General features: G+C 57.9%; 1 protein-coding gene across 1 annotated transcript in view; it reads right to left on the bottom strand.

The window, feature by feature from the left end:
• Nucleotides 1–23,782, bottom strand: part of RIMS4 (regulating synaptic membrane exocytosis 4) — a 53,494-nt gene extending 29,712 nt beyond the window's left edge. Inside the window, exon 1 of the mRNA XM_056121725.1 lies at nt 23,540–23,782. Coding sequence (XP_055977700.1) covers nt 23,540–23,636 — 97 coding nt within the window. The 5' untranslated portion in view covers nt 23,637–23,782. The remainder of the gene's footprint in view (nt 1–23,539) is intronic.
• Between the last annotated feature and the right edge of the window lie 3,632 nt (nt 23,783–27,414).

The following is a 27,414-nucleotide window of genomic DNA, read 5'->3' as shown; positions in this document are numbered from 1 at the left end:
CCCAATCATGAACAACTTTGTAACTGTGTATCCCACTGTGATTTAATTAAAAACAAATTAAAAAAAAAACCAAAATGCAGCATATCCAGCCACTGCAAACTATTCTAAAATCGAGACTAGTGTTAAGTACTATTTAAGTTATATATTATTATTAACTAATAGCATAAATGGCACAAAAGTCTAGTATGTTGTGTATGAATGGGTAGTTATTAACGAACACTTCCGTTACCTTGTTTATTATTCTGTTACCAAAAGGAATGAAGGACATGCTCGCCATGAAGTAGACGGAGCTTTGAGAACGTTATGCGAAATGAAGGGAGCTGGTCACACAGCCCGAGGCGAGTTCCATGAAGTGCCCAGGCAGGCAAGTCCACAGGAACCTAAAGCAACTAGCAGTGGCCGTGGGCTAGTACAGGGCACTCTGGAGTCACTCAGTGGGCTTCTTCTGGGGTGTGTGTGAAAATACGCTACACCAACTCTGGTGGCTTCCACCAATTGTGAATACGCTGAAACCCACGCGGGTGGTACCATTTCAGCGAGGGGCGGGGTGCAGGTTGTCATCTGATAAAATACGTCTCTACATAGACAGGGCTCACGTCTACATACGGACTGGAGCTATTCAGTATTTCCCAAAGGGGGGTACAGCTCCCCAAAGGGCAGGGGAACCATCCAGAGGGTTGGCAGGAGCCTCAGGTGCGACTAAGGGGGGTTGGTTACTGTCTGTTTACTTTCAGGCTGACCCCTCTGTGCGCCAGTGGTAGCTCACACGTAGATATGGTTTAATTAGTACAATGACAGTGCAGATACCAACGTGTAAAAGAAGGTCGATTTCCAGGAGAAAGCTGAATACTTATATATATATATATTTTTTCTGGAAGACAAAATATGAGCCCCTCTGTTCTATAGTGTGTGTATGAATGGATTTACGTGTACATGTATGGGTTTGTGTGTGTGTGTACGTGTATGTGTGCGTGCAGGCCCTGTTACCACTCCCTGTTCTCCACTGATCCTCAGAGGACCAAGGGGCCCATGGGGTTGAGTGAAAAAGGCTTCTTCTGGTCAGTGCTGGTCTCTGCAGACTCAGAGGGCTCAGGCAGGCACATGAAGGCCAGTGCAGAGGCAAGGGTTCCCTGGGTTTGGTCTGAGCCCAAGAGGCTCAGCAACTGGGCCCTATCTGGCTAAGGCAACCTGCTTTCTCTTCTCTCCCCAAGGTGAGAGGGAGCCAGGTCTGCCAGGCACCCTGGGTGGGGACTCCGTGCAGTTGCAGAAGTAGAAGCTGCCTTTCCCACCTCCGGCCTGGTGCTCCTCAACTTGAATGTCCAAATGAGCCGGCCAGGAAGCTCATTCACGAGCTTCATGTGCAGATTCTGTGTCAGCTGGTTCCCCCGCCCGAGATTCTGCAGGTCTAACAGCTCCACGGGGAAGCCAGAGCTGCTGGCCTAAAGCTCGTTCCCTGGAGTTGCAGGACCGTCGCCTGGGTCACTGGCTCAGTTTGCAGCTTCCCGGGCACTGCTGAGAGGCCCTGCTCTTCCCCGAGAGGGAACCCACCAGCACAGACAATGCCAGCATGCAACTGTGAGGCTGGCACTCCGAGGGATGACAACTTTTCTTTGGAGAGATGAACCTTGGTGCTCGTGGGAAAGAGGAAGCATGGGGACTGGGGGTGGGGGAAGCCCCCGCAGACTTGGGCTTCTTAGGTTGGGGCCCCACTCCACTCTGAACTTCTGGTAGGACATCCAACTTCTGCCTCTCTCTGAATTTCAGCTGCTGCACCACTAGGGGCCTGGACTAGAGTATGATGATAAATAGGTGTTCCCTAATTTTGGCCAACTCTGGTAAGCCATTGCCTAAAAATACCCAGGGCTAAGAATTCTTAGACTGTGCCTGGACTTGGCAGGAAAGGGTGCTCTGATTGACTGGTGATGTCTGCCATGGTCCCAGGAAGGAAGGGGTGATTGATTAGTGATGTCTGCCATGGTCCCCGGGAGAAAGGGGTGATTGATTGGTGATGTCTGCCATGGTCCCAGGGAGGAAGGCATGATTGATTGGTGATGTCCATTGAGTCCCCAGGCCTGGAGGACCGTGGGCTTCCGGCCAGGTATCAGCCTACTTGGAGAGTTCTTCCAGCTGGGACATCCGAGGACTCACATAGAACCATCCCTGGCTGGGGAAGGCAGCCTGTGCTTGTCTTCTGGGCGTGGGAAAGGACTCTGCTCTGAGCTGCTGCATCTCAAACCAGCTGTGCTGCAGCCCCCTGAGATGAGGTGACAGAATATGCCTGCTCTGGGGAGGAGAAGGACAGTGCATCCTTGGGCGCCCATCTGTGGCTATTTTTAGCTCCAAGGACAGAGGCTCAGGCAGAAGCCAAAATAATCCATGGGCTGTGGTGGCCCACCCAGCTCCAGTGGCAGGAAGCCTCCATGACTCCGTGGCTCCCCTGTGGCTCTGTGGTCAGCCCAGGGAGACCACAACCTGCTGCCTCGGAAAGTGAGGAAGGTCCCTCACTGCCCACGGGAATCCTTCCACATCTCTGCCTCCTGGGTACCACCACAGACCCTTTGCCGGTCCCATCCCTGCCCCAGCATCTGCTCATTCACACATCCCGTCCGCATCCAAGGGACAGGCCTTACACGAACTCTGGAGACCCAGCATCAAGCGAGATTCGGGAACTGAGCCAGGCTATGAGGGAAGACAGCCCCCAGGCAGGATGGCAGCTTGAGTCTGTGCTTTCTTTTCTCTCCCACGTGGTGGGCCACACCCAGAGGTGCTCAAGGATTACTCCTGGCTCTGTGCTCAGGGATCACCCCTGGAGGTCCTTAGGGGGCCCTGTGTGGTACTAGGGATCAAACTGGGTCAGCCATGAGCAAGGTAAGCACTTTCCCCGCTGTCCTATCGCTCTGGCCCACTATGATTCATACTTTCAACTGTGCTGTCTTCACTGCCACGCCACCTCCCAGGAGCCCTGACATGTCCCCTAGAGCAGAGATGGGAGGGAGATGCGTGCAGAGCTGAAGATCTCATTTGAACTCTTGTACAGACAAGGGGACTCATGCACAGAGAGGGGTGTGACTCATCCAAGGCTACCCAGCTAGCATATGACCACGCTGGAACTGACAGCAGATGTCGATGAGCCGGAACTCTGTCTCACCGGCCCCTTCCCTTCCTACAGAAGGCAAGGGTGTGGCTCAGGGTCTCATGGTTCAGCACTCACAGCCCTAGTCCGGGACCGGGGCCCCATGTGACCACTTAGATGAAAAGCTTTAAAAATCAAGCATTGAAAGTTTCCATGGTAAGAACAATGTTCTGTCCAGGTAAAGGTGAGGGCTATTGCCTGACCTCTGGTCACTGTGCAAGGTATCAGGGATGTGCAGTACCTCTGAAAGGAATAGGACATTCCGTATCAATGAAAAAAAAAAATAACCTAAACCAGACACACTGAAAGCAGGCAATTTCCCGGGGCACTGACCAAACCACTGGGGCTGGCCAGCCACGTGCCAGGTACCTGCCATGAGGCCCAGCACACAGTGGGGAACATTCTCACACTGCAGACACCACGTGGGCAGCGCTGGCTTGGAACTCAAGTCTCTGCCCTCTCTGTCCTTCCACCGGTCAGAGGCTCCTAGGAATGAGTGTGGCCTGGACAACTGGGAGGTGGCGCGCGTCCCCAGGGCTAGGGCAGCTGAGACGTGCAGGAGGGCGAGTGAGTGCGGAGGGTGCTGAGGAGATCGCTGTCACCCACAATTGCACCACGTACATCGCGGGCTGGGACTCGCCTGTCCTATTACAGGGACCCTTTCCTGGTGCCCTGCCTTGTCTCCCTGTGGACGAGAGGGAGTTCTCTGTAGTTCCTCTGGGGGGGGGGGGGGCATGGCGGCCCTTCCCTCCAGGAGAGAGTGATCTCAGGGGCTGAGGGCAGGGCACTCTGTGGCCAGCCAGGACCAGTCTGACACCCACCAAGGTGGAGGGCCACCAGCAGTGAGCCCGGGTGGGAGGGGCTGTGGATAGGGACCACCTCGCTACAGACTACTCCTGCAGAAGGTGAGGACCAGGTCCCGGGCGGACGGAGCATCCAACCAGGAGTCCGCGGACACTGTCCAAGAACTGGGTGGCTGTGAGATGCTCAAAGGCACCAGAGCGAGATTTCTCTGAGTGTTGGGGAGGACAGAAAGGAGCACACTGTGGTCCCTGAGGCACCGAGCAGAGGACAGGCCAGGAATGGGGGAAGGAGGACTTTCTGCAGGGGAGCTGTGGCTTAACGGGATGAAACTCCCCCTGCCCCCAATCCCAGGAGACTGTGGCTCCCCGCACTGCCATCTAAGGAAGACAGGGGCTGAGACCTGGTCCCCGGGTGGGTCCGGGATGAAGGTCAGAAACCCCTATGGAATGCATGAAAAAATCAGCTTCCAGGCTCCTCCCGGACCTTGCTGAGCCTGGATCTTGGGTGTAGACAAAAGAGCACATCACAGGAGTCTGGAGCTCAGAGGGCGAGGGAGACACACAGCAAGAACGCCTGAGCCTGAGGCCTGGCAACCTCCCCAGGAACCCAGAGACGCTCATGATCTACTGAATAACAACAGCAGTTTGCCAGGGTCCCATCCAGGCCCCCTCCCCGGCTCCCTGTCCCCTCCCTAACTCCAGCCATCCCCTCCCCTCCAGGAAGAAGCCTGACTTGACTCCCAGAGTCCTTCTAGAATGAGGCGACCTGCGTTTGTGGATGGATGTGGAGGGTGGAGGCTCAGGGTGTTGGCCCTGGCGAGGTCCCCGCGGAACCACTCCGGACACGGCCTGCACGGCTCGGGGGCAGCTCAGGCAGCGAGGGGACGGCCGCGGCAGGCAGGAAGTAATCCAGGTCACCAGGTTGGGAGGAAAGAGAACCTACAAATTCTCCTGCTGCCACTCAGAAGCGGCTGGACTATTTATAGCTCACAAGCCTTCTGCTCCTTGCATTTAAATGTAAAGCCAGGCAAAGGAATAAAATCCTAGGAAGGTTTGTCAGTTTTAAAAAATAAAAAAGTTGTGTTTTTTAGCTTTTTTTTTTTGTTTTTAACAAGGACAGGACCCCAAAAAGAGGAGATGACAGAGAAGCGAGGGTGCTGAGGTGAGCTGTGAGGGTGTCCCTGGGTTGCCCTGGCCCCTCGGTGATCCAAAGTCAAGTCAGCCTCTCTTCTAGACTTGATCCTAGAAATCAGAAGGTCTCTGAGCCAGCAGCCTGCAAAGGTCCTTTAAAGGTGGTTTTAAAGTGGTGGTTTCAGTTTATAAAATAGTACCACAGCGGGACCCTGCCCGTGTGTGCGTTCACGTGCGCGACACACACACACACACACACACACACACACACACACACATACGTGCGCGCACACACCATCCCAAATATCCTACTTTTAGAACTGGAGTTATTTTGTTGCCCTTTTTGCTTTCCCTGGATTTCCACCAGGGGTGCAGAGAGCACAACTAGAGCACGCTGGACTCAGGATAACTGATTGTGCCACTCTCTGGCGGCCGTGACCCTGAGGTCGTCCCGTAAATCCCTGGTCTGTACCAGGGGTGAGGGAGCGAGGGGCGGGTGGAACGGGTGCCGCTTCGAGGGCCCTTCTGCAGATGTCCGGGAACCATGAGTGACACCTCGGCCCTGGAAACGCTCCCTTCCCGGCAATGCCAGGAGCACAACCGCACAAGTGCTGGGAACAAATGTTATTGTTCCAAAATGCTAATGCAATACCCGGCGACCTCCAGTCTCGGTATGGAAGGAGCCCCAGCGAGGGTCGAGACAAAAGGCCCCAGCCTCCCATCTGACCTGGCCAGGCAGGCGTCCTCGGGCCCTGCACAGCAGGCCAGTCCTGGGTGCAGAGAGAAGAGCACGTCCGGGGAGGCTGAGGCTCAGAGGCCGAGGGAGACACACAGCGAGAACGCCTGTGCCTGAGGCCTGGCAACCCCCTGCCAGGAACCCAGAGACGCTCACGACCTACTGAATAGTAACAGCAGTTTGCCATCCAGGCCCCCTTCCTGGCTCCCTTTCTCCTTCCTAACTCCAGCCATCCCCACCTCCTCCAGGAAGCCTTACCTGGCTCCCAGAGCTACAGGCCTCTCTGCAGGGGCCTGAGCAGGGGGGCCAGGCAGTCACGAAGACCCTTCCCAACCCACCACCTGTACCCTGATCTTCATGTGGTGGGGCTGAGGGTTTACTCCTGGTTTTGCACTCCGGGATTGCTCCTGGCAGGCTTGGAGGGGGCGGGGGGAGGTAGCTTGTGGAGTGCCCTGCCCACTATATCATCTCTCCACTCCCATTCTCAGCACCACTACCTTCCCCCAGAAGCCCCCGTGAAACTCTGTCTCCCGGATCTTTGCAGCACCACCCCCGCAGTGGCTGGGCTCACTTCCCTCTGTCCAACCTGGTAAGCAGACCCTCACCCATCAAGGCCGGACTCGGCACCCCCCACTCAATGGGGACGCCCAGGTCACTTCAGACCCCAGGCCCCCGGGCTGGGGGCTGGGTGGACTTCTCAGCACTAGAGATGCTTTTCCAAACAGGGGAGAACCGTGCGGGGCTAAGAGGCCTGTCCACATCTGTCCAGTGGGCCGGCCAATGCAACCTCTTCGTTTTCCGACGTTTCTACGGGATACTGCAAGTCAAGCGTTGGGAGTGCAGTGAACATTTGCTACCATGAAGAGGAGGGCTTTTAAAAACCACTTGCTGACCTCAGGGTCCTGGAGGCAGCGGTGGGGGTGGGGGCGGGGCTCCTGCAAACCCTGACCTCAGTGCACACGCACGGGAGCTACCCCGTGGGCCGCCCAGCAGCCTGGTTTCTCTTTCCAGGCCATCGGCTCCCCGGGCGGGCGCTGCCTTTATCTTGTCCTTCCTCCTCGGGGAGGTCTAGTCTCCTGGTTCTGCCTCTTTTCTGGGGCTCCCAAGCAGTTCTCAGGAGGCCCAGGCCCCACCCGGCAATTCTCTCGGTCAACTGGGCCAGGGGTTTGGAGACGATGCGTTGGACCAGATGCGTTGGAGGGCTGTGGTGCTGGGCACGGAGCAGGAGTTGGCTGCATGCAAGTGCCTTGACCCTGGTACTCCCTCCAGCCCCAGGGGACCGTGTCTACACTGTCATCGGGGTGAGCTGTAAAGCCTGTCTCTGATTCCCCATCACACAGGAGCGCCAGGACCCAGGCATGGGACCATGGTGGGAGGGGGCTGGGGGAGGGTGCCAAGGGCCAGGCTGGGCAGCTGTCCCTCTCAGTTCCAAGGATGATACAAAGCCACCCCCGTGCCCCCACCCCCCACCCCAAACCCTGCAGGAACCAGGGCAGGAGCGCAGTGGAGGCCCTCCCCGCTGTTCTAAACGTGTGAGCCGTATGCGTCAGGCTACTGAATAAAATATGTGCTGTCCTTCCCTTTTGACAAGTGTGCCTTTGTGTGACCTTGAGAGCCAGGCCCGGTTCACAGTTAGACTCCCCAGAGGCGGGGGGGGGGGGGCTGCACCCGCACTGGGGGGGGGCTCTCTGCACCCCCTGTCTGTTCTCACCCCAGCACACAGCCCCTCTGGACCCGACGCTGTGACAAACCCAGACTCAGGAGCACCTAAGGAGGGGCTCACTTGGGTCTGTCTGGGTGAATTCCAGGCTCCCCGCTTTCTGACACAACCCCAAGGTTGGGCCCGGGGCGGGGGGCATTCCTCCTGACCCCCAGTGGAGAAGAGGGACCCTGGGGGCCCTCTACTTGGCAACTCTGTGGGCCACTCACCAAACAGCTCAGGCAGGGCTGAAGATCTTCAGGGGGGAGGAGGGCTCTCCTGGCACAGTGCTCGGGACCACTCCAGTGCTCAGGGAACCATCCAGTGATGGACACAGAGCCCAGGGCTCCCATGTGCAAAGCAAGTGCTCAGCCCTCTGCGCTGTCTCTCTAGCCCTGGAGAGGGGGGACTGTGGCCCACTACTGACCTTTCCCAAGTCAACAGACTCGCCAGCCCTGGAGGTGAGATGCGCCCAAGGTTCTTCTCCCTTTCCTGCCCTGGCAGCGCGTCACAATGTCAGGGTTTTGGCATCCTGGCGGCCTGGAGCAGCTCCGGGGCGCAGAGCCGCTGGAAGGCCGGAGACAGGCGGCCCTGGCCCCTAGTCCTGGCCAAGAGTGAGGCCGTGGACGATCCTTCGATCCCAACCTTTCACTCCACACTAGGCCCCCTTCACTTTTTTTTATTATTATTATTTTAATTTCTTTTTTTAAGACGTAGACATTCACCTCTGGAGAGAAATTATGGGTTTCGAGAGTTCTTGACAAAGAGCTTCCTTCCAGAAATGTGAAGCCGGCATTTTAAATTTGGTTCTTATTCACTGCCGGAGAGTATTAGAATGAAGATTACAAATTTAATAATGTAACACGGCGGGAATTGGCCCGGCCTCGTCTCCGGGAGAGTAATTGGTTCCTGCCCTCACGCTGCCACCTCCAGGCTCCACCGTCACCGACCAGCCCCGACCCACGCCACCAGCCCCGACACCAGCCGAGCACTGTGGTCTGTGCTTCCACTGGAAGCGGCTGACCCGTTGGGGAGTGTGGCGGCCAGCCAACGGAGCCAGCCCGGGGCCTCAGAGTCTCTGCAAACGCCGAGATTCTCGACTCCCCAGACCCGTGTGAACCAGCCCTGCTCCTCTCCCTGGGTTTTCCAAACACCCCCTCCCCACCCCACCGCAGTGCCTTTGCACAGCTGCTGGGGCTTAAAGCATGCCTAGGGCACTGGCGGACACTCTCAGTGCAGACACGGACAACTGTCCCCTTGCTCACTCACAGCCCGCCCTGGGAGCCGAGTGCTGCGGGCTCAGGTTCTGACGGAGACGGCAAGGACTTGATTCCTTCCTCTGGAACCCTCGAGCTGTGTGGCCTGGGTCTCCTACTTGACCTCTCTGTGCCCGTTTCCTTGGCGCGCCCGCCAGGCGTGCCAAGAGCGCCTGCCTCAAGGAGTAGTAGTTGAGGGGCTCCAAGAATGAGCAAGAGATGAAGCACCCGAGACGGACGTAGCCCTTGGTGAATCACCATCACCCCCGGTCTACCAAGAGAAACTGCATCGTTCAGAGGTTCAGCAGTGTCTGAGGGGCTCGGAACTACCAGCAGGAGGGAGGGAGGGAGGGAGGGAGGGAGGGAGGGCGGCCGCCAGACGAGGAAACCCTCAGCTTGGGCCATGACCCGGCCACTCGCCGGGGAAAATTTGGAAAATGGGCAAACGCGCACCAAAGGGCACAAATTGGAGAAAGCAAGATTTACCCATGATCCCGTCTTGGAGATGAAATTAGAGTTGATATTTCCAACTGTGTGTGCACAGGCGTGCGAGAGAGGAAAATGGAGGGGAGGGGGGAGAAGAGGCAGAGAGGAGAAGAGGAGGGCGGGGGGGGGGGGGAGGATGGGAGGGGAGCAGAGAAGAGGAAGTGGGGAGGAGGACAGGGGAAGGGAGGAGGGGGGAGGAGATAGAGCGGGAAGTGGAGGGGAAGAGAGGAAGGCAGGGAAGTGAAGAGAGGAGGAAGGGGGAGGCAGGGAGGGGAGAGAAGAGAGGTGGGTGGAGGGGGGAAAGGGGACGAGAGACACATCACAGGCAGAATCCAGGGCCCCGACCCCCTCCCATAAAGCACTCCCCGTGCAAGCTCAGTCTGCAGGTGCCGGGTCTCCGCCCTGCCCTGCCCTGCCCTCCCCTCCCAGGTGCCCTGTCTCCTCCCAGCCCTGCCCCACCCTCCCCTAGGTCCCATCACCATCCCCCCCCCCCCCCACAGGTGAGTTTTCTCAGCCTTTCCTGGCGGCCCACACTCCCAGGATGCTCATCGCAGTGGTGATCCATCTACCAGGCGCTCTCGGGGTTCGCTCATGTCTAAGCCGCCCCCACACCAGAATGAATTCTATGAGCACCGGCCTGGGACTGTCTGGGGCCACCCGCCCCGGAGACAGGGTCTGTCCGTCAGCCCCTCCAGAGGAAGCCAGGAAGGAGGGGCAGGAGGGAGACGGAGAGTCCGATGCCCCTTTTCTGAATCCACGGGCCCGGGGCTCGCCCAGAGCTCCCAGCCTCTCTGTCCTGCTTGGCGGTGGCAAAGCGACCAAGGCCAGACAGCGCCAGTGCTGCAGAGCGAAGCCCAGAGGACCCACGCCACGTGTGGCCGGGAGGAACGCGCAGCTCCTAGACTGAGAGGGGGAGGGACTAGCCCTGGCAGAGGCGAGGCTCTGGGAAACGTGGGGGCCCAGGGGGAGAGGCTGGCTTGTACCTGGAAGCAGTCAATGCTGGAAACGGGAACTCCATAGCCGGCCCCAAATGAGCCCAAAGCGACTTTCCTGCTCACCTGCCGCGTTCCGTCTGGGTCTGGTCTCCAAACACGGCACGCTGTGCTCCCAGTTCTTATTTTTTTTTGGGGGGGGAAGGGGGCCACACCCAGCGATGCTCCGGGGTTACTCCTGGCTCTGTACTCAGGAATCACTCCTGGCGGTACTTGGGGGACCATATGGGATGGTCCTGGGAATGGGAATCGAACCTGGGTTGGCTGCATGCAAGGCAAACACACGCCCTACCCGCTGAGCTATCGCTCCAGCCCTGGGAATTCTTTTTGGAAGAAAAAGAAAACCGAATCCTGATCATGGGCAATTTTTTTTTAAAATAGAGTTGTAGTAGCACACAGCCTTGTCATCACTCCCCTGTAGCCAATCAAGGCTATCCGTCATCCATGCTCGAGCACTCCCCGAGGACCAAGCCGAGGCCAGGCCCAGACGAGCGCCCACCTTTCTCCAGATGCTTCTTCTCCTGCTCGCCTGGGACCTCATCACCTGCCAAAGGCCATGGGAGCTGGGCCACCTTCCCTCATCTCCCTCATTCCTTTCACTCGGGGACTGCTGGGAGCTGTCCAAGAATTCTGTGCGTGCAGACGACGCCTCTCTGGCTAGAGGCACCTACGTGATTCTGCCAGGGTCAAGCCTCCTGGTGGTGGTGGCGGTGGTGGGGCAGGGGACCCTCTGCCAGCACCCACAGAAGCTGGGCAGAGGTGGTCACTCTCTGCAGCCAGATGGCCCGGGGCCGCGTGGCCTGGTCCAGTCCTGGTGTTGGGCCCGGGCGGATGAGTGATGTTTCTTAAGACATTTGCTGAGGAGCTAATTAATTCCCATTACAGGCCCCAATTAGTGACACATCCGCCCGCCCACTCCCGGGGGGGGTGGGGGGGTGGGGGGGAGGGAGGACACTCCAGGCCGCATTTCCCAGGGACACTGAGTGCTGGAAAGCCTGGCTGAGCGCTACAAACTCCCTGCCAAGGGGGGCCCAGGGTAGCTACCCCAGTCCATGCTGGCCAAGGCAAAGAGCTGGGCTAGGAGTCCGGGAGAATCAAGGCCTATTCCAGGCTTGACTGAGGCCCCGCTGAGCGGCTGTGAAGACAGGACTTTGCCACCATCTCAAGCAAAGATGCACAGTCGACCTCGGAGACTCCTGGCTCGAAGGCTCAAAACCAGTAACGAATCTGTACTCTCTAGATAGTCCTTGACAAATTCCTCCTTACTCAGTTCTCAACACAGCCACTGTGACCCGCTATTATCAGTCCCACTTACAGTCAAGGCAACTGAGGCTCAGAGAGGCTAAGGAACCTGGTTGGCGTCTCCCGGGCAGTAAATGGCAAAGGCAGGACACGATCCCAGGCCCCTGACTTGGGAGCCCATCTGGCGTGTGCCCCAGGGTGCACTTTGAGGACACTTAAACCCAAAGGGCACTGGCCCAGGGGCCAGCACCCTCATAAGTGTTGCACGAGAATTTGATACCTGGGGGCTGGGGAGAGAGCTCAAAGGGTGGGAGCACAAGCCTTGCCAATTCCTGGCAATGCGGGGCCCCCTGAGCACCAAACCGGCAGGTCTGCACTTCCGGGAGCGATCCCAGGCCTGAGGTCTCCCCTCCCCGCTCACAAAAGAATTTGATAACTGGAAAACAGAGAGAAAATAGGAGCCTCGAAGGCCACTGCTGGGGCTCTGGGAGGTGGAACTGGGCATCTGAGGCGGGAGGGAGGGAGTGAAGCTTCCAGGGAATCCTGGGGCGACTGTTTATTGCTTTTAACCACGCAACTTATTATTGTCGGTTTATGTTATCATCAGAGGCTGCAGCAGAAAAGGCTGTGGGCGCTGGGAATCCTGCTTGTCTCTGGGAGGGACAGGAGAGTCGGAAGGAATGCTTTTCATCAGTGTGTGTGTGTGTGTGTGTGTGTGTGTGTGTGTGCGCGCGCGCGCACGTGCTTATATGCTTTAAACATGTGCTGGGGGCCAGGACCTAAGTCAAGTAAAGACCACATGAAAAGCACATGTGAGTCATGGCTGCAGGACTGGGCTAAGACCCCAGCACCCCATCTCCAACATCACAGGATTTCCCGCTATTAAAATTAAAATTACCTAATCCAAATAATATCGGGGGGGGGGGGGGGGCTGCCACACCTTGCGATGCTCAGGGTTTACTCCTGGCTCTGCATTCAGGAATTATTCCTGGCAATGCTTGAGGGATCATATGGGATGCTGGGGACTGTGCTCGGGTCAGCTACGTGCAGAGCAAACACCCTACCAGCTCCAGCCCCCAATCAACATTCTTTTAAATATTAGTCAAGGGCTGGAAGAACAGCACAGTGGGTAGGGCGCTTGCCTTGCACGCAACCAACCTGGATTCAATGTCCCACCCCACACACGGTCACCCAAGCACTGCCAGGAGTGATCCCTGAGGTCAGAGCCAGGAGTAAGTCCTGAGCACTGCTGAGTGTGGCCCCCGAAACCAAACCAAACAAACAAACAAATCAAGACTCAGCTAGAGAGAATCCCGGGCTGGCAGGGAGGATGAGATCTGACCAGATGTAGGAGGCAATCCCTGCAGAGGTGGGGACACGTGTTCTCTCCTTCATGGGAGAGCCCGGTTGTCTCCCAGTCACACGCAACTGACCCTCACTGTGCTGATGGGGCCCATGGAGCCCAGAGGGCCATGGTGGCTGGAGTCCCTGAGACTCGCTGGCCGCAGGGAGCTGTGTCCAGACCACACCAGGCAGGCAGCAAGCGACCCCCCTTCCCAATCTAGGAGTACCGTATCACAGGCAGGCAGCCCCTGCACCCCAACCCACGCGGGGCAGGAGGGATTCACTCCACTTTGCAGGCGCCAGGCAGAGGTCCCGAGCGGGCACATATTGTCAAGAGCCAGCGGGACCTGGTAGACTCCAGCCCAGGGGTGGAGGTTGGGGGAGGGGAGTGTCCTTGCTACACCCCCTGTCTGTGTTCTCCTCCCCGAGAATATTTCCGTGCAGGACAATCCCGCCTGGGCCCTACCTGCGCCTGCTTTTATCTTCAGATGCTCAGTTTTCTGGGCCTGGAGGGGAATCGCTGTGTGTCCTCTAGTTCACCCACCTGCCTCCCACCCCCATCTGGACGGTGGCATCACTGCGTCCGCCTGTAGCATTCCCCAGCATCTTGCCCTTTCCATGGACGAGTCCTCTGTTTCCTATCCAGCAGAAACCTGTCCTCGGATGAACCTCCCGGCTGCCTTTCCCGGAGAAGGAGAGGGACCACCTCCTGTTCCCTCCAGTGCAAGAGCTCAACGTGCGCCCCTCCGGCTCCCCAGGGCTGAGTCCAGCAGCCCATGAAAGGACACTGTGGCTGGTGGCGTTAGTCACAGGGGCTCATTCATCTCCGGGACAGATGACTTCCGAAAGGATTGATGGGGACCGGTGGCTTAACTAACCCCAGGGCAAAGCCGGGCAGAGGCTCATGGGATCAGAGACCAACTTCCAAATGATGGAGGCAGGAGCGCCCCGAAGACATCGCCACCCCAAGTCCCAGCATCTATGACACGGGGAATAGACCCACGTGCAGAGGAACTCGCCATTCTCCCGCCTCCTCCTCTCATCCGACGGCAGATCCCAGGCAGGGTCCCCGGAGAAGAAGCACTAAGATCAGTATCACTGGTACCCTGCTAGCAACAGGTTCCCCAGGTTCTACTGCAGACCAGGTGAAAAGCTCAGCCATCCAGGTCTGAAGAAGCCCTAGAGATGATTCTGATCCACTGACACCAAGAGTCAATAACACACCAGGGATGTATTTGGGGGGTGGAGCACATGCTCTTCATGTATGAGGCCCAGGGTTCAATTTCTGGTACCGCGTGCGCGCGCGCACACACACACACACACACACACACACAGTATAAATTCATTTTTAAATAGGGGCTGGAGAGATAGTACATCAGTAGGGTGCTTGCCTTGCATGAGTTCAACTGGGGTTCCATCCCTGGCACCCCATATAGTCTCCCGAGCCTGCCTGGAATGATCCCTGAGTGCAGAGCCAGGAGTAAGCCCTGAGCAAAACCAGGTGCAGCCCCCAAACCAAAAATAAATAATAAGGGGAGGGGGGGAGGGCTGGAGCAATAGCACAGCAGGTAGGGTGTTTGCCTTGCACGCGGCTGGCCCAGGTTTGGTTTCCCGTATCCCATATGGTCCCCCAAGCACCGCCAGGAGAAATTCCTGAGTGCATGAGCCAGGATTTACCTCTGTGCATCGCCGGGTGTGACGAAAAAATAAATAAATAAATAAATAAATAAATAATAAAAATAAGCCGCAGCCATCACAGCTGCAGCGACCGTGACCAACGGGCATCGACTAGGTACACAGCACTGGGTACACAATCACACCTGTCCTTAGTACCCAGAAAACCTTCACTCCATATGCCCAAGCTAGGCAGGGACGTCTGTGTATTGCATAATTTCTGGCTGCCGATAACCCTGGGGAGAACTCACAGTGGTTAGGCCCCATGCACAGATGAGGAAACAGCCTCGGACCCACTGAAGCCTCCTGGCCGAGGTCACCCCCGCAGGCATGCCCAGCGTCTCTTCTGGCTCCACTGGCCCAAGATACTCGGCTGCAGGCAGGGAAGACTTGAGGCCGAGAGACAGGTAGGCAGAGCGGATAGACGGGGCACAGCCTCCACAGCAACTTCCGGTCCCCTGGGGAAGGAGGCCACGTCCCACGTTTAAAAAGGCAGAGCCCCGAATCCAAGAACAGAGAGACAGACGGGACAGACTCACAGTGATCTCTCACGTGTGGGGTCTGAAGGAACCTGGGAGGGGGACAGCAAATGCCTGAAGGCAACAGAAACGCAGAGCAGGACAACTGGTCTTCAGCTGGTCAGTAGGCAGTGGAGCGCGGGTTGGGCTAAGGTAGGAAAGAGAACAGTCGGACGATGGCGGAGGGGAAAAGTGCCCCGCCACAGAGACAGGCTGGGGGGCAGGTGGGAACTGGGGACAGTGGTAGCGGGTAATGGACCCTGATGAAGGCCTTGGTGCTGGAACATTGTATGCCGGAAACTCGATGAGCACTGTAGCACTGTCCTCCTGTTGTTCATCGATTTGCTCGAGAGGGCCCAGTAACGTCTGCATTGTGAGACTTGTTACTGTGTTTGGCATATCGAATACATCACGGGTAGCTTGACAAGCTTTGCTGTGTGGGTGCGATACTCTTGGTAGCTTGCCGGGCTCTCAGAGAGGGGCAGAGGAATCGAACCCTGCTTGGCCAGGCCGGCCGTATGCAAAGCAAACGCCCTACCGCTGTGCTACTGCTCCAGCCCTACGCCAGAAACCTAATCACAAATATTTTTTGTGACTTTGTGATTCAATATGAGGAGAGAGAGAAAGAGACAGAGAGACAGAGACAGAGAGAGACAGAGAAAGAGAGAGAGACAGAGAGAGGGGAGTCTGGGAGGCATGAGTTCTTGGTCCCTTGGACTGCCCAGCTGGAGGCCTTTTCGCTTCCCTCTTCCTCAGTTTCCCCACCTAGGACTCCTTGTAATCCGCTACAACAACATTTCTCACACTCTTCCCCACGGTGGCCCCTTTCCCGCTGTATTTCCTTTCTGTGGCCACCCCATCCTACAGGTTGGCCCCCGACTCTCCAACCGTGGCTCTCCTGCTGTTGGCATCTTCACCTGTGGGCCCCTCAGGGCCCAATCTGGTCAGGTGGTGCCTGACTGAGAAATGCTGGTCTCTTGCCTGTTTTCTCCACTCTAGCCATCCCGACCCATTCTGACCCTTACACTTGCAGACTCAAACGGACCACCGAGCCCTTCTCTGCAGCCACTGCACCTGGATGGCCCTTCCCTCCCCCTCCCCCTCCCTTACCAGAACTGCCCGTTGCCGGCTCCCTCTCCTGAGGCCTCTGCAGACGCCCCTCCCCTCACCCTGCTTTCTTCTCATGCCACCATCTAGCACAATCTGGAATGATGCCTCGATGCTCACCGGTGTGCTGGCGGGTCCCCTGCACCCCAGAACATGACTCCCTGAGAGTAAAACCCGTGTCCCTGGAACGCTGACTGGCACTAAGCCGCTCCCTTACCACGTAGCTGAATGAATGAACGGCTCCCAGAGAAGAACATCCAAGAGTTCGAGTTCAGCGCCTCGGCTCTGCCCACGTGACCTGAGTGAGCCTTCCTGCCTCTCCGTGGCCTCCTCCCTCCCACCCTCCCTCCCTGCCCACGGGAGGGGTGTGGACGAGATGCTCGCCAAGAGTCCTTCCGAGGCTTCCGGGGCAGGCCAGCTTGTTCCGGCCAGAAGAGGCCGCTGGCCAGGGTCCCTGCCAGCAGCTGGCCCCTCCCCTCCTCCACTGGTGTCCCTGGCCGGCCACGCAGCCATCGCACCCACTCCCCCGTCGCAGAAACTGTTAATGAAGTGCGCGCTGCTAAATGCAGTTACAATTACAGGGGCTAAGAATAAGGCGCTGACATCAGCCTCGTCAGTTTCCTCCCAGTGAATCAGAAGGGGGGGGGGAGGAAGGAGAAAAGGGGAGGGGGGCGGCGCTGGGGAGCTGTCAAGTGGAAATAGCACGGCGTTAAATATAATCCCGCACTGGCCTACATCAGGCGGGAGAGGCAGGTGATGGCTCGGCCCCGGGGCCAGCGCAAACCACTGGAGTCTTCCAGGAGACCCGGCAGCCTAGTGATGGGACAGGAAGTGGGCAGGAAGGCACCCCAGGAGGCCAGGACATGCCACAGCTGGTGGCACCACCTGGAGGAACGCGTGGACCCCGCCACCACCGTTGCCACTACCACTGGCCACACACTGGGGTTTTGACGGCACAAGCCCAGGTCTTATACAGCCTTTCCCCACCCAGGAACCTCCTCCCATGCCTGGGGGAGCACAGGTAGCCTCTGGCGAGGACACACACCTGGCTTGGATGCACCCCAGTGGAACCCAAGAAAGTCGCTCAAGCCCACCAAGACGCCCCAGCTTTTCCTCATCTGCAAAATGGGTGCACTGGCCATAGCAGCCGTCCCTGCCGGTTGCCATGGGATCCAGTGAGCTCACGGCAAGCAAGCGCGGAGCCAAGCAAGCCTCTCCATCATTTTATTTTTACAGCCCCGAGAGATGCGCAAGACAAGGATCATTAACCCTTCGGTACCAGGTACCGAAAACTGGCGCTTGAGACTTGCTTGAGGTCCCAGAGCCAAAGTGGCATCAAATCCAAGGGCAGTGGGTTGAACTGGGTGTGTGTGAGAGGGGAAAGCCGAAAACTCCAGAAACTCCAGCGCAGTCATTCCGGGTACCTGCAGGAGGTGACTGGAGGTCTGTCTGCGGGATGGCCAGGTAGCCCTGGAAAGGTGGGGACGCACAGATGCTCCAAGAAATGTGTCTTCCAGCAACTTTTTTTTGCGAAGGAACACACCCGCCTGCGCTCAGGGCTTACTCCCAGCGTGGGGGAGAGGGAGTGCTACAGACAGTGCGGGGGATCGAACCCGGGACCATGAAGTCAAGCAAACACCTTCCTATCTTTCCCCACCATACCATCTCTCTGGCCCTAACAATTTTTTCCTCCCTCCCCCCCAACAATTCTTAAATGCTGAGGCCATACAAGAAAGGCAGGAAAGGAGGTAAAGAAAAAGACAGGATGGAGGTCAGCAGACCCTTCCAGGACCAGGGGCTTCTCCCTCCCTGATCTCCACCCCTGCACCACCCTCCCTTGGCCTTCAGTTAGAACAAGCTCTGCCTCTGACATTGGGGGAGCAGGAGAATGGGTTGTGGGGTGGAGGGGAGGGGTCTGGAGGTGGGGTGAGAGGGTCAGCCAGTCTTCCTGAAAGGAGACAAGACAACTCAGGCGGACCAAACTAAACCAGCTGGGGCTCTGGCAGCCGCGAACACCAAGGAAGCCACAATGATGTGGCAGCCTGGGGCCGGGGAAGAGGGTTCCCTGAGGGAGCGAGAACTAAGGGAAAACCTCTACGGACATCAGAGTAGATGTGCGGGTCACCTGTGATGGGGGAAGGAAGTACCACCTCCATGTACCCCCTTTTTCTGAGAGAATTCGTCAGGATGAATCGATATCTCAAGATCACCTGATTAGAGATAAAGTCGTGTGGATCTACACTTAATGCCCCCCACACGCACACACCCCAGTCCCCTCCCTCATCTGAACTATGGAAATCATGGCTTAGGTGGGCCTTGGGTATTCTAAAAAGAGTCGGTCCAGTGCCCCCAGTGCAGAGCCAGCCGCCAGCACTTGGTGAGAACAAGGGGAAGGTGGGCACAAGGTGCCCTGGGGATGAAGGTGGCAAGAGAGGATTCAAAACCTCTACCTCAAGTGGCCCTGATCCCACAGGACCGGGGAAGCCCTGCCCCCACCCCCGCCCACCCGGGCACCCTACCCCTTACTCCCAGCTCAGGGCTGAAGCGCTGTTCCCGCCATCTCAGGAGGAGAGGGTAGGGAGGGGTGGTCTGCAGGACATTTTGTTTTCCAGAAAAAAAAAAAAGCTCAGGTCAAATTTCAAGGACAAGAGTTGGCACTTCCTCAGGGAAAGAAAACTCTGCCAAATGGAGGAAAGTGGGGGCAGGGGGGCCCCCAAGCAGAATCCTGGGACGGGTTGTGTGTGTGTGTGTGGGGGGTCCTTCCAGGTGCCAGAGAGCCAGGGGAATTGCGAGGTCTAATTCCCCTGCCAGGATCTGTCTGGCGGGCCCTGGGCACCTCCGCCGACCTAGAAGTCATTCAAACGGCCCCTTCCATTTCCTCACTGTCCAAAGGCAATTGGGGGGTGGGGGGGACTGTGCCGCCCCCTCACCAGAATGGGCCTGAATGGAAGAGACGGTGGCCACGAAGGGCTTTCGAGCCGGAGAACGTGGCCCAAACTGGCAGCAGCAGCGGCGGCGGCTGCGAGAAGGACCGGTAGCCGCCGGTGTTGCCATGGCAACTTCCTCCCTGCGCTCGCTGGAAGCATCCTATGGGCAAACGGGGGCTGGAGCTGGCGGCTCCGGCGGCTCCGCCCTTCTCCAGGGCGGGGAGAGGACTGGACGCCCAAGCCACTCGGTCAGACCCAGGAATCAGGCTTTTAGTCCTATACCCTGATGTAACCAACCGCCCCCTTGGCATTCGCTAGATACCAGAGGCGCCTCTGCACCCCAGTTAGTGCCCACGGCAGATCTGGGACTCGAAATGCGATGCCAATAAACTGGGAGGAGCAGGGAAATGGGGCACTGGATTGCTCTCCACTCTCCTGTTTAACATTCGGTTCCCTCCCCCCACGCTTGCTAAATGCCCCAACTTAAACCCCTTCTGAGGAAGGTCCAACTCTCCCTTAATAGCTATATCAATACACTAAAATTAGCTTGTAAAATTGATAAAAGACAACCTTTTGAGAACCAGCCTTTCTCCCTCCCCACGGATCTCTTCAGACTCCAAAACAGTTCTCAGTGGCCACAAGTAACAGCTCCGGGGGCTGAGAGCCCGCTTCGTGGCCAGCACGCTGACCCCTCTACCTGACACCACCAGCAGAACAATTAAAAGCACGGATACTCCCCATTGGACTGGAGTTCAAATCCAAAGCCTTTCACTTCCCGGTGACCTTGAGCTTCCTGCGCAGCTCAGTTTTTTTCCTCTGAAAATGGGGGTGTGTGGGAAAGGATGTTAATTTCACATTGACTCTGAATTCTACGTGGAAAGAACTCAGAGTCCATCCTTCAAGTGGCAACGCAGACTCTGAGCAAAAAGGTTGACATTTTTTTAAGCGCTGGCCCTTCTAAGGTCCATGGCCACCGTTTCCTTCCTCACACAGAGGAGAAAACACAGGTCAAGTGTCTAACTCCCTCACCCACGACCGATTTCTCCCCGGGAGGACAGAGAAGCGCCAAGGTGGGGTGGGGGGAGGAGAGGAGGGCACGCCTCTCAAAAGCGCCAGCATCCTTGAGAAAAGGGACAAGAGCAATGGAAGGAAGGAGCCCAGAGTGCCCGCGGGAGAGGAATTCTAGGAATCTTCAGGAGCCGCCATGCCGGGCCCCAGGCTGGGTAGGGAGGGAGAGGAGGAGGGGCGGCCTCCAGGCCCACCCAGTGTCCCAGCCTCCTAAGCCCAAGGCAGGAAAGTGCTCTGGCCCAGTTTTAAGGCTCTTGCAATCAGCTCCTCCACAACCCGTTTCTCTAAAGCCTGACTGAACCGGTAGCATGTGAGCCCTCGAAATGGCTCTGGCTCAGACTGGTTGATTTGAAAAAAAAAAAGATGTGCTGGACGGGAGTGGAAGGCAGCAATGAAGGTGGGGAGGGGAGCAGGGTCTGAGATGAGCCAGAGACCCTGCTTGGAAGACCTTTCTGCGCGGGAGCCCCACGGGAGGGAGGCAGGGAGCCGACAGGAGTGGCTTTGAGCTACTCGGTTACTGAGGCGTCGGTCCGGCATTGAGAGCTACTCAGACTGCTCTTAGAAATTAGTTCAGCGTGGTGCTGCTTGAAAAGAATGAATCCAAGAGGCTTTCTTAAAGGAGGAAATGAATGACTTTGAGACGGACCCGAGATAGCGAGCACTGAGACAGCGGTTCTCTACTTCTGACGTGACTCCATTAGTTTTCTGGAAATGAAACTGGACTTCCTCCGGCCCCTCCCCAACCTGAAGTCCCCTTCAAGAAGAGCAGATATCTCACTTGAGATACCCAAACCAAGGTCCTGGCTGCCAGACGCTCTGGGTTGGGATGGGGCCTGGGTGCACCTTACCCGGGAACCAGTTTTGCACAGTGAGGCCAACAAGCTTTTTTTTGGGGGGGGGGGCGGAAAGAACAAATTCTCTTTCAAAGAAAGGGCTACTGGCTTACTGGAAAGAAAACCGGAAGCGTGCTTTTCACTCAGTTCTGTGCCGGCCTCGCTGGGTGACCTTGGGTTACACACGCGCACACTGACACACATAGAGACACCACACACTGGTGCTTCAGACGCACAACGCACATGCACTCCTCCTCAAACACACACTCACCCATCTGGGGGCAATATAGTGATTTCTGCATCTTTTCTCAGGGAAAGACATAAGAACAGGAAGGATGCTCCTGGGATAACACACCAGGTGGACCTTGAGGAAAAGCTCTGATAGGACACGAAGTTACCCTTCCGACTGGAGGAAGCCTGGTCCACCTCACAGGAGGGGCCAAAGCCCGAGACCCGCTGTTCCACCGCCTGCCCCGTGTCTCCTCTGGGCTTCTGCCCAGCCTCTAGGAGACCCAAGGGGTCTGTTGTATTAGAGGAGGGATAGGGCAGAGCTTCCCTTTGGCTGGTGGGCTAGACCCCCATACCAACTGGCTTCCTCCCGCTGATCTTCCTCCAGTGGTCCTCACTTGGTTGACAGTAATCCCTGCCCTCACCTTGTCTAAGGGCTGCATTTCTCATCTGGGGGTGCAGGAATCCTCACGGGGCCCCAGGATGTTCCAAGAGGGTCACAGGTGAAAATCGCAGCAGTGGGAGACCGCAGCATAAGACTGGGGTCCACTGGTAGGGCGGGGGCCACAGGAAGCTAGGAAGGCCAGGAGGAGGCCACAGTGGGGGATGAAGGTTGAGAAACGCCAGCTCGAAAACTACAACCCCCCCCCCCACACACACAGCTACTTCCATCTTTTATCACCATATAATCATCACAGAATTTATCCTTTCCTTTTCCCCTCCAAAATAAACTGGCGTGGAACCATTATGTGAATTTTTTTTTAAAAAAACTGTGCCAGCATTACTTAAAAATCATGTATTATTAAACTATCTTTGATGCAACATTAGGATTCACAGGATATTTATGAATATATTAAACACAGGAAGTGCACTGTGCAGTGGAATTCGGCGTAAGCCTCGGTGGATCAGTAATTTTTTCCTGTAAAATGGCTCTGCAGGAGCGATTCAGCCCAGCCCCAGTTCCAGACGAGGCAGGGATCTGCCCAGTTACCCACTCAGGGGAGCCTTCACCTGCTGGACTGCCCTCCTACACCCCTCACTCCCTGGATCATCAGCTGGGGGCCCCTCAGACAAGCCACTGTGGGCAAGAAGTGCAGACCAGCTCCATGTGCACCATGCAACTTGTAGACCAGATGTTAGGGTGCTGCATACGTGTGGTTTCTGGACTCACTCACATTTGCACCAGGTCCTCAGAAAAAAAAAAAAAAACCATTTTGCCCCTCCCAACCATCTACTCGCATCTACCCCCTCCCCGAATCCCAACCCTCCCGGAAGCCGCTTCCGGCGGCAGCGGCTTCCCAGACCCCCTTAACTCCATCCTCTCGGCCACCCCAGCCCTGTGCCTGGGCGCTGTCATCCCATTTTCCAGGTGCAGAAACGGAGGGCCAGCGCCAGCACAGCCGGCCCAAGGTCACCCGGCGCCAAGTCCAGGGGGCAGAGCGCCCCTACTTGTCATCCCCCGCCTGGAACTCGGGCGGGGCGGACCCCCTCCCACCCGGGCCCCCGGAGCCACCCGCACCTGTTGGCTGATCCGCAGCCCCTGGGGGCCCCCTCGGGTTCCCTCGGCCGGGTTAGGACCCCGAAGCAGCAGCGCCCCCTACCCGCCCCTTGGGCTTGGGCTGGAGGGCGGCGGGCGGGGACCGGCCCCCCGACAGGGATCGGCCCCCGGGGGAGGGACAGGCCCCCGGGAAGGGACCGGCCCCCCAGGAAGGGATCGGACCCCAGGTAGGAATCGGAGCCCGGGAAGGGACCGGCGCCCCGCGGAGGAACAGCCCCCCAGGAAGGGATCGGCCCCCCGGGGAGGAATCGGCCCCCGGGGAGGGACCGGCCCCTCGGGAAGGGATCGGCCCCCGGAAAAGGATGGGCCCCCCAGGAAGGGATCGGCCCCCCCGGGAAGGGATCGGACCCCAGGCAGGGATCGGCCCTCGGGAAGGGACAGGTCCCCCAGGAAGGGATCGTCCCCCCCGGGAAGAGATCGGCCCCCCAGGGAGGGACAGGCCCCCCGGGAAGGGACCGGACTCCGGGTAGGGATCGCCCCCCCCTCCCCCAGGAAGGGATCGGCCCCCGGGAAGGCACCAGCCCCCCGGGGAGGGACCGGCCCCCGGGCAGGGCGCCGCGCGGGGCTCTCGGGAAGGGGCGCAGGTGCCGCCTCGGGGAGGACGCGAGAGGACAGGCCGGCGGCGCCCCCTCCCGACCCCGACCCCGGCGGCCGCACGGGGGGCCCGGGGGGGGTCCAGGTCCGGGCGCCCCTGCACGCAGCAGCCCGGGCAGACAAAGCCGGCGCGGGCCGGCGTGCGTGCCCCCTGCCCCGGCGGGCGGGCGGGCGGGGGTCCCCGGGGCCCGGGCGCGGCCCCGCGCTCACCCGCGTCCTCGTCGTCGAAGGAGTTCATGCACGGGAAGTAGATGGCCAGCGCCTCGAAGGAGGCGGACAGGCTGAGGCGGCTCTGCGAGCGCTCCATGCCCGCGCCCGCGCCCGGCGTGTCGGCCGCGGCGGCGGCGGCGGCGGGCGGCTTGGGCAGCTTGGCCGCCCCATTCTTCACGCGGAGTACGGCGCGCGGCGTGGTGGCGGCGGCCCGGGCCGGGCCGGGGCTCGGCGGGGCGGCGGGAAGCGGCGGGAAGCGGCGGCGGGGACGCGGGGACGGCGGCGGGGACAGTGGCGGTGGCGGCGGCGGCGGCGGTGGCGGCGGCGCAGCGCGCTCTGGCCCGCGGCGCCTCCCCCCGCCCCCCCTCCGCCCGGCCGGCCGCGAGGGGCGGGTCCGAGCCGCCGCCGCAGCCAATGGGCGCCGCCAGGGGCGGGGCTTCCCGGGATAGCTCCGCCCCCTCCCCGCCCGCAGGTGTGCGGGCCCCCGCCCCGCCCCCACCGCGCCGGCCGCCGGGGGACCGACCCCTCGGCGCGCTCTCGGCAGCCGGCGCGCGCCGAGACCCCCCCACCGAGTGCCCCCAAGAGACTCGCTCGCTCTCCTAAAGACGCTTGGAGAACCAATCCCCCAGCCCCAGGCTTCTGGCGAGCGCGCCCCCCCGACCCCCCTCAGAGACACCCCCCTCTCCACACACACACATACACACACACACAGGGAAGATGCACACACACACACACACACACACACACACACACACACAGCCTGAGACCCCTTTGGCCACGGGAAGACACCCTCAGGTCCTACACAAGCCCCCAGAGCAATGTGGATGACTCTCTCTCTCTCTCTCTCTCTCTCTCTCTCTCACACACACACACACACACACACACACACACACACACACACACCCCACTGGAATGGCAGGTGCTCTCACAGGACACCCCAGGTGCCCCCCCCACTCAGCCGGAGTCACACACAGTCACACTCTTGGACACACACAGTCTCCCTCAGACATAGACTCTCCGACACTCGGCTGTGACACTGCCACACAGACAACATCAGCTGCCATGACAGGAATAGTCTGAGGCACAGGCTCCCTCAGACTCACACACCGACTCTGACACACACGCTCCAGGCGCCCACAGACTCGCCCATACACACACACACACACACACACACACACACACACACACAGACCCAGCTGGAACCTGCTCTCCACTCCCATCCCTGACCACCCCCCCACCCCCCCAACCTGGGCCTCGGGCGTCTCCCAGCAATTTCCACACTTTCTTTAGGGGGCAGCCTGTGGGGAGGAGGGTGGTGGTGGGAACCCAGAGTTGTGACCCCAGTTGCACCTCTGCCCTTCCGGTGTGACCTAGAACAAACTACTTCATCTCACTGGTCCCTCCTCAGGACAGTGGGAACAACAACCCCCACTGAGACGGTTGTAGGGACTAGAACGAGGATCTGTGTTGTGTTGGCTTTGCTGGATAAGAAAATGGTCACAAAAACCACCCTCATTTATCACTTAGTGACTGTAGAAAAGCGAGTCAGAGCCGGCTGTTCCTCTGCCCGCTCCCTCCGCACACCAGCTCGCTGTGGAGCTGAGTCCCAACCTCGCAAAGCCTCGCTCTTCTATAGCTGCTCCCTCTCACGCCTTCTCGCCACAGCCCGACTCCCTCAGCCCCAGACCAGCTCCTAGCGCCCCTCTCTGAAACACTGCTTCCTTGTGTGGTTCCCTCTTGGAGGCGACCGTTCCAACGTCACTTCCTGTCTTGACTCCCCACCCTCTAGGAGCAACGAGGGCATGGAGGGAGAGGGTAGTATTGCCTTGCACCCTGCTGACCCAGATTCGATCCCCGGCATCCCATATGGTTTCCCGAACACCGCCGGGAGTGACACCTGAGCGCAGAGCCAGGGAGTAAACCCTGAGTGTCACCAGGTGTGGGTCCCTCAAAATAAAAAATAGAAGCAGTGCACCCCCCTCCCCAAAATGTCAACACCCTCTTTAGATTCCTCCCTTAATACCTACTTCACCATCCATCACCTATGCATATTGTGCATTTTTTACTCTCTGCCACTGCCCAGAGCCTCGCAGAGTGCTGGTGAAGGCAGGGGCTCAAGAAATACTTGTTGGGGCTGGAACAATAGCACAGTGGGTAGGGCATTTACCTTGCACATCAACGACTCAGGTTCGATTCCCAGCATTCCATATGGTCCCCCAAGCACTACCATGAGCGATTCCTGAGTGCATGAACCAGGAGTAACTCCTTTGCATCGCCGGGTGTGACCCAAAAAAGAAAAAAAAATACTTGTTATTGGATGCTCCTGCTAGCCCCCTGCCATGCAATTCACAAAAGGAACCAGGCTCCAGAGAAGGGCCTACCTCAAGGTCATGGGCAGTGGGGAATGACCTTGGGTTCTGGGACCAAGCCCAACTTCAAAGTCACGGCTATAGGGTTCTTGTTGGGTTTTGAGAACTAGTTGGATGGCCGGGAATGGCTTGAGTGGTGGATGGGGAAGGAAACTCCATTCCTGGAGAGAAAGGGTGAGGAACCAGGCACCAACGTCTGAGTTTGACTTTCCAGCCCAGTGAAATGGAGGATCCAAGGGCTAGCCAGCTGGTGAGTGGGATTGGAGCCCACATTTGTTTAGTTGCTTGTTTTTGCCTCATCTAGCAGTGCTCAGGGGCCACTCTCTACTCTGTGCTTGGGAATTCTCCCAGGAGTGCTTCAGGCACTGTGAGATGCCAGGGTTCAAATCCTGGTCTTGGAGCCCAAGTCTTGGGTCCCAAGTGGGTTTAAGTGCCAGTTCTTATTTTAACCGTGTAAGCTTGGACTAGACTGTCAGAATTTTTATCCCAAACGAGTATAGTTCATACTCACTTTGCCAAGTCCTGCTGACTGTTAGATGTGTGTGCGGTGCCTGGCATATAGCAGACACTTATAGATGCGCTCGTGGCATTTAAGTCCTGCGTGCCCGCTCTGTGAGTCCTTGGACCAGCTCTCGGAACAAGAATGAAGAAAACACACTAGGTCCCTGACCTCTCGGGGCTTGGAGTCTGGCCCCAATAAGCAACGATGCTGCTCATGATTTCACTACAACAGTAGATGACATTTTTATTATGATCCTTCTAATTACAAGTGTGATAAGTGTCATCAAAGACAGAGAATGTCTGTGCAATGTGTGAAAGAGCGAGAGGGGGGGCCTCTCCCCCAGCTAGGGGGATCTAGAAGGACTTGCCAGGGGAGGTGTCATTTAAGCTGCAAGTGGCACCTATCCTGGCACTGTTCTTGGCCCCAAGGATAGATCTGTAAATAAATTCAATTTACCGTGCTCACATTTGCATTTAAAAATAATCTTAAGAACGGGAGGAGTATAAAGGATTGCCTTCCTTCTCCTGTCACATGGTGGTGGTGGTTTGGGGTTTGTTGGCAGGGAGGAGTTGTTGGGTTTTTGTTTGCTTGTTTGTTTTGTTTTGGGGCCATACCTAGCAATGCTCAGAAGTTACTCCTTTGCTCTGCATTCAGGAATTATTCCTGGAAGGTGCTCAGGGGACCATTTGGGGTGCTGGGGATCGAACCCGGGTCAGCCATATGCAAGGGAAGTAAGTGCCTTACTATCACTCCAGCCCCAGGGACCAATTGTTTTTAACATGGGCACAGTGGGTCTGGCAAGTGGCATTGGCAGAGCACCTGCATTGCACATCGGAGGACCTTGATCAGATCCCAGATGCCTCATGCTCAGTTCCCAGGCATGGTCCTCAAGCAACATAGCAACAGGAAAAGGGAAAAGACTACAGAAAAGATCAAGGACACTGAGAAAGAATTCCCGGGAGAGTGGGAAGGTGAAAAGGGAAGAGGTGGCAGACTAAGAGTCC

This window comes from Sorex fumeus, unplaced genomic scaffold (assembly GCF_029834395.1).
Source record: "Sorex fumeus unplaced genomic scaffold, SorFum_2.1 ptg000044l, whole genome shotgun sequence".
Lineage (NCBI taxonomy): Eukaryota > Metazoa > Chordata > Mammalia > Eulipotyphla > Soricidae > Sorex > Sorex fumeus.
The sequence above is the reverse complement of the archived record's forward strand: the minus strand, read 5'-3'. Positions and strand labels throughout refer to the sequence as shown.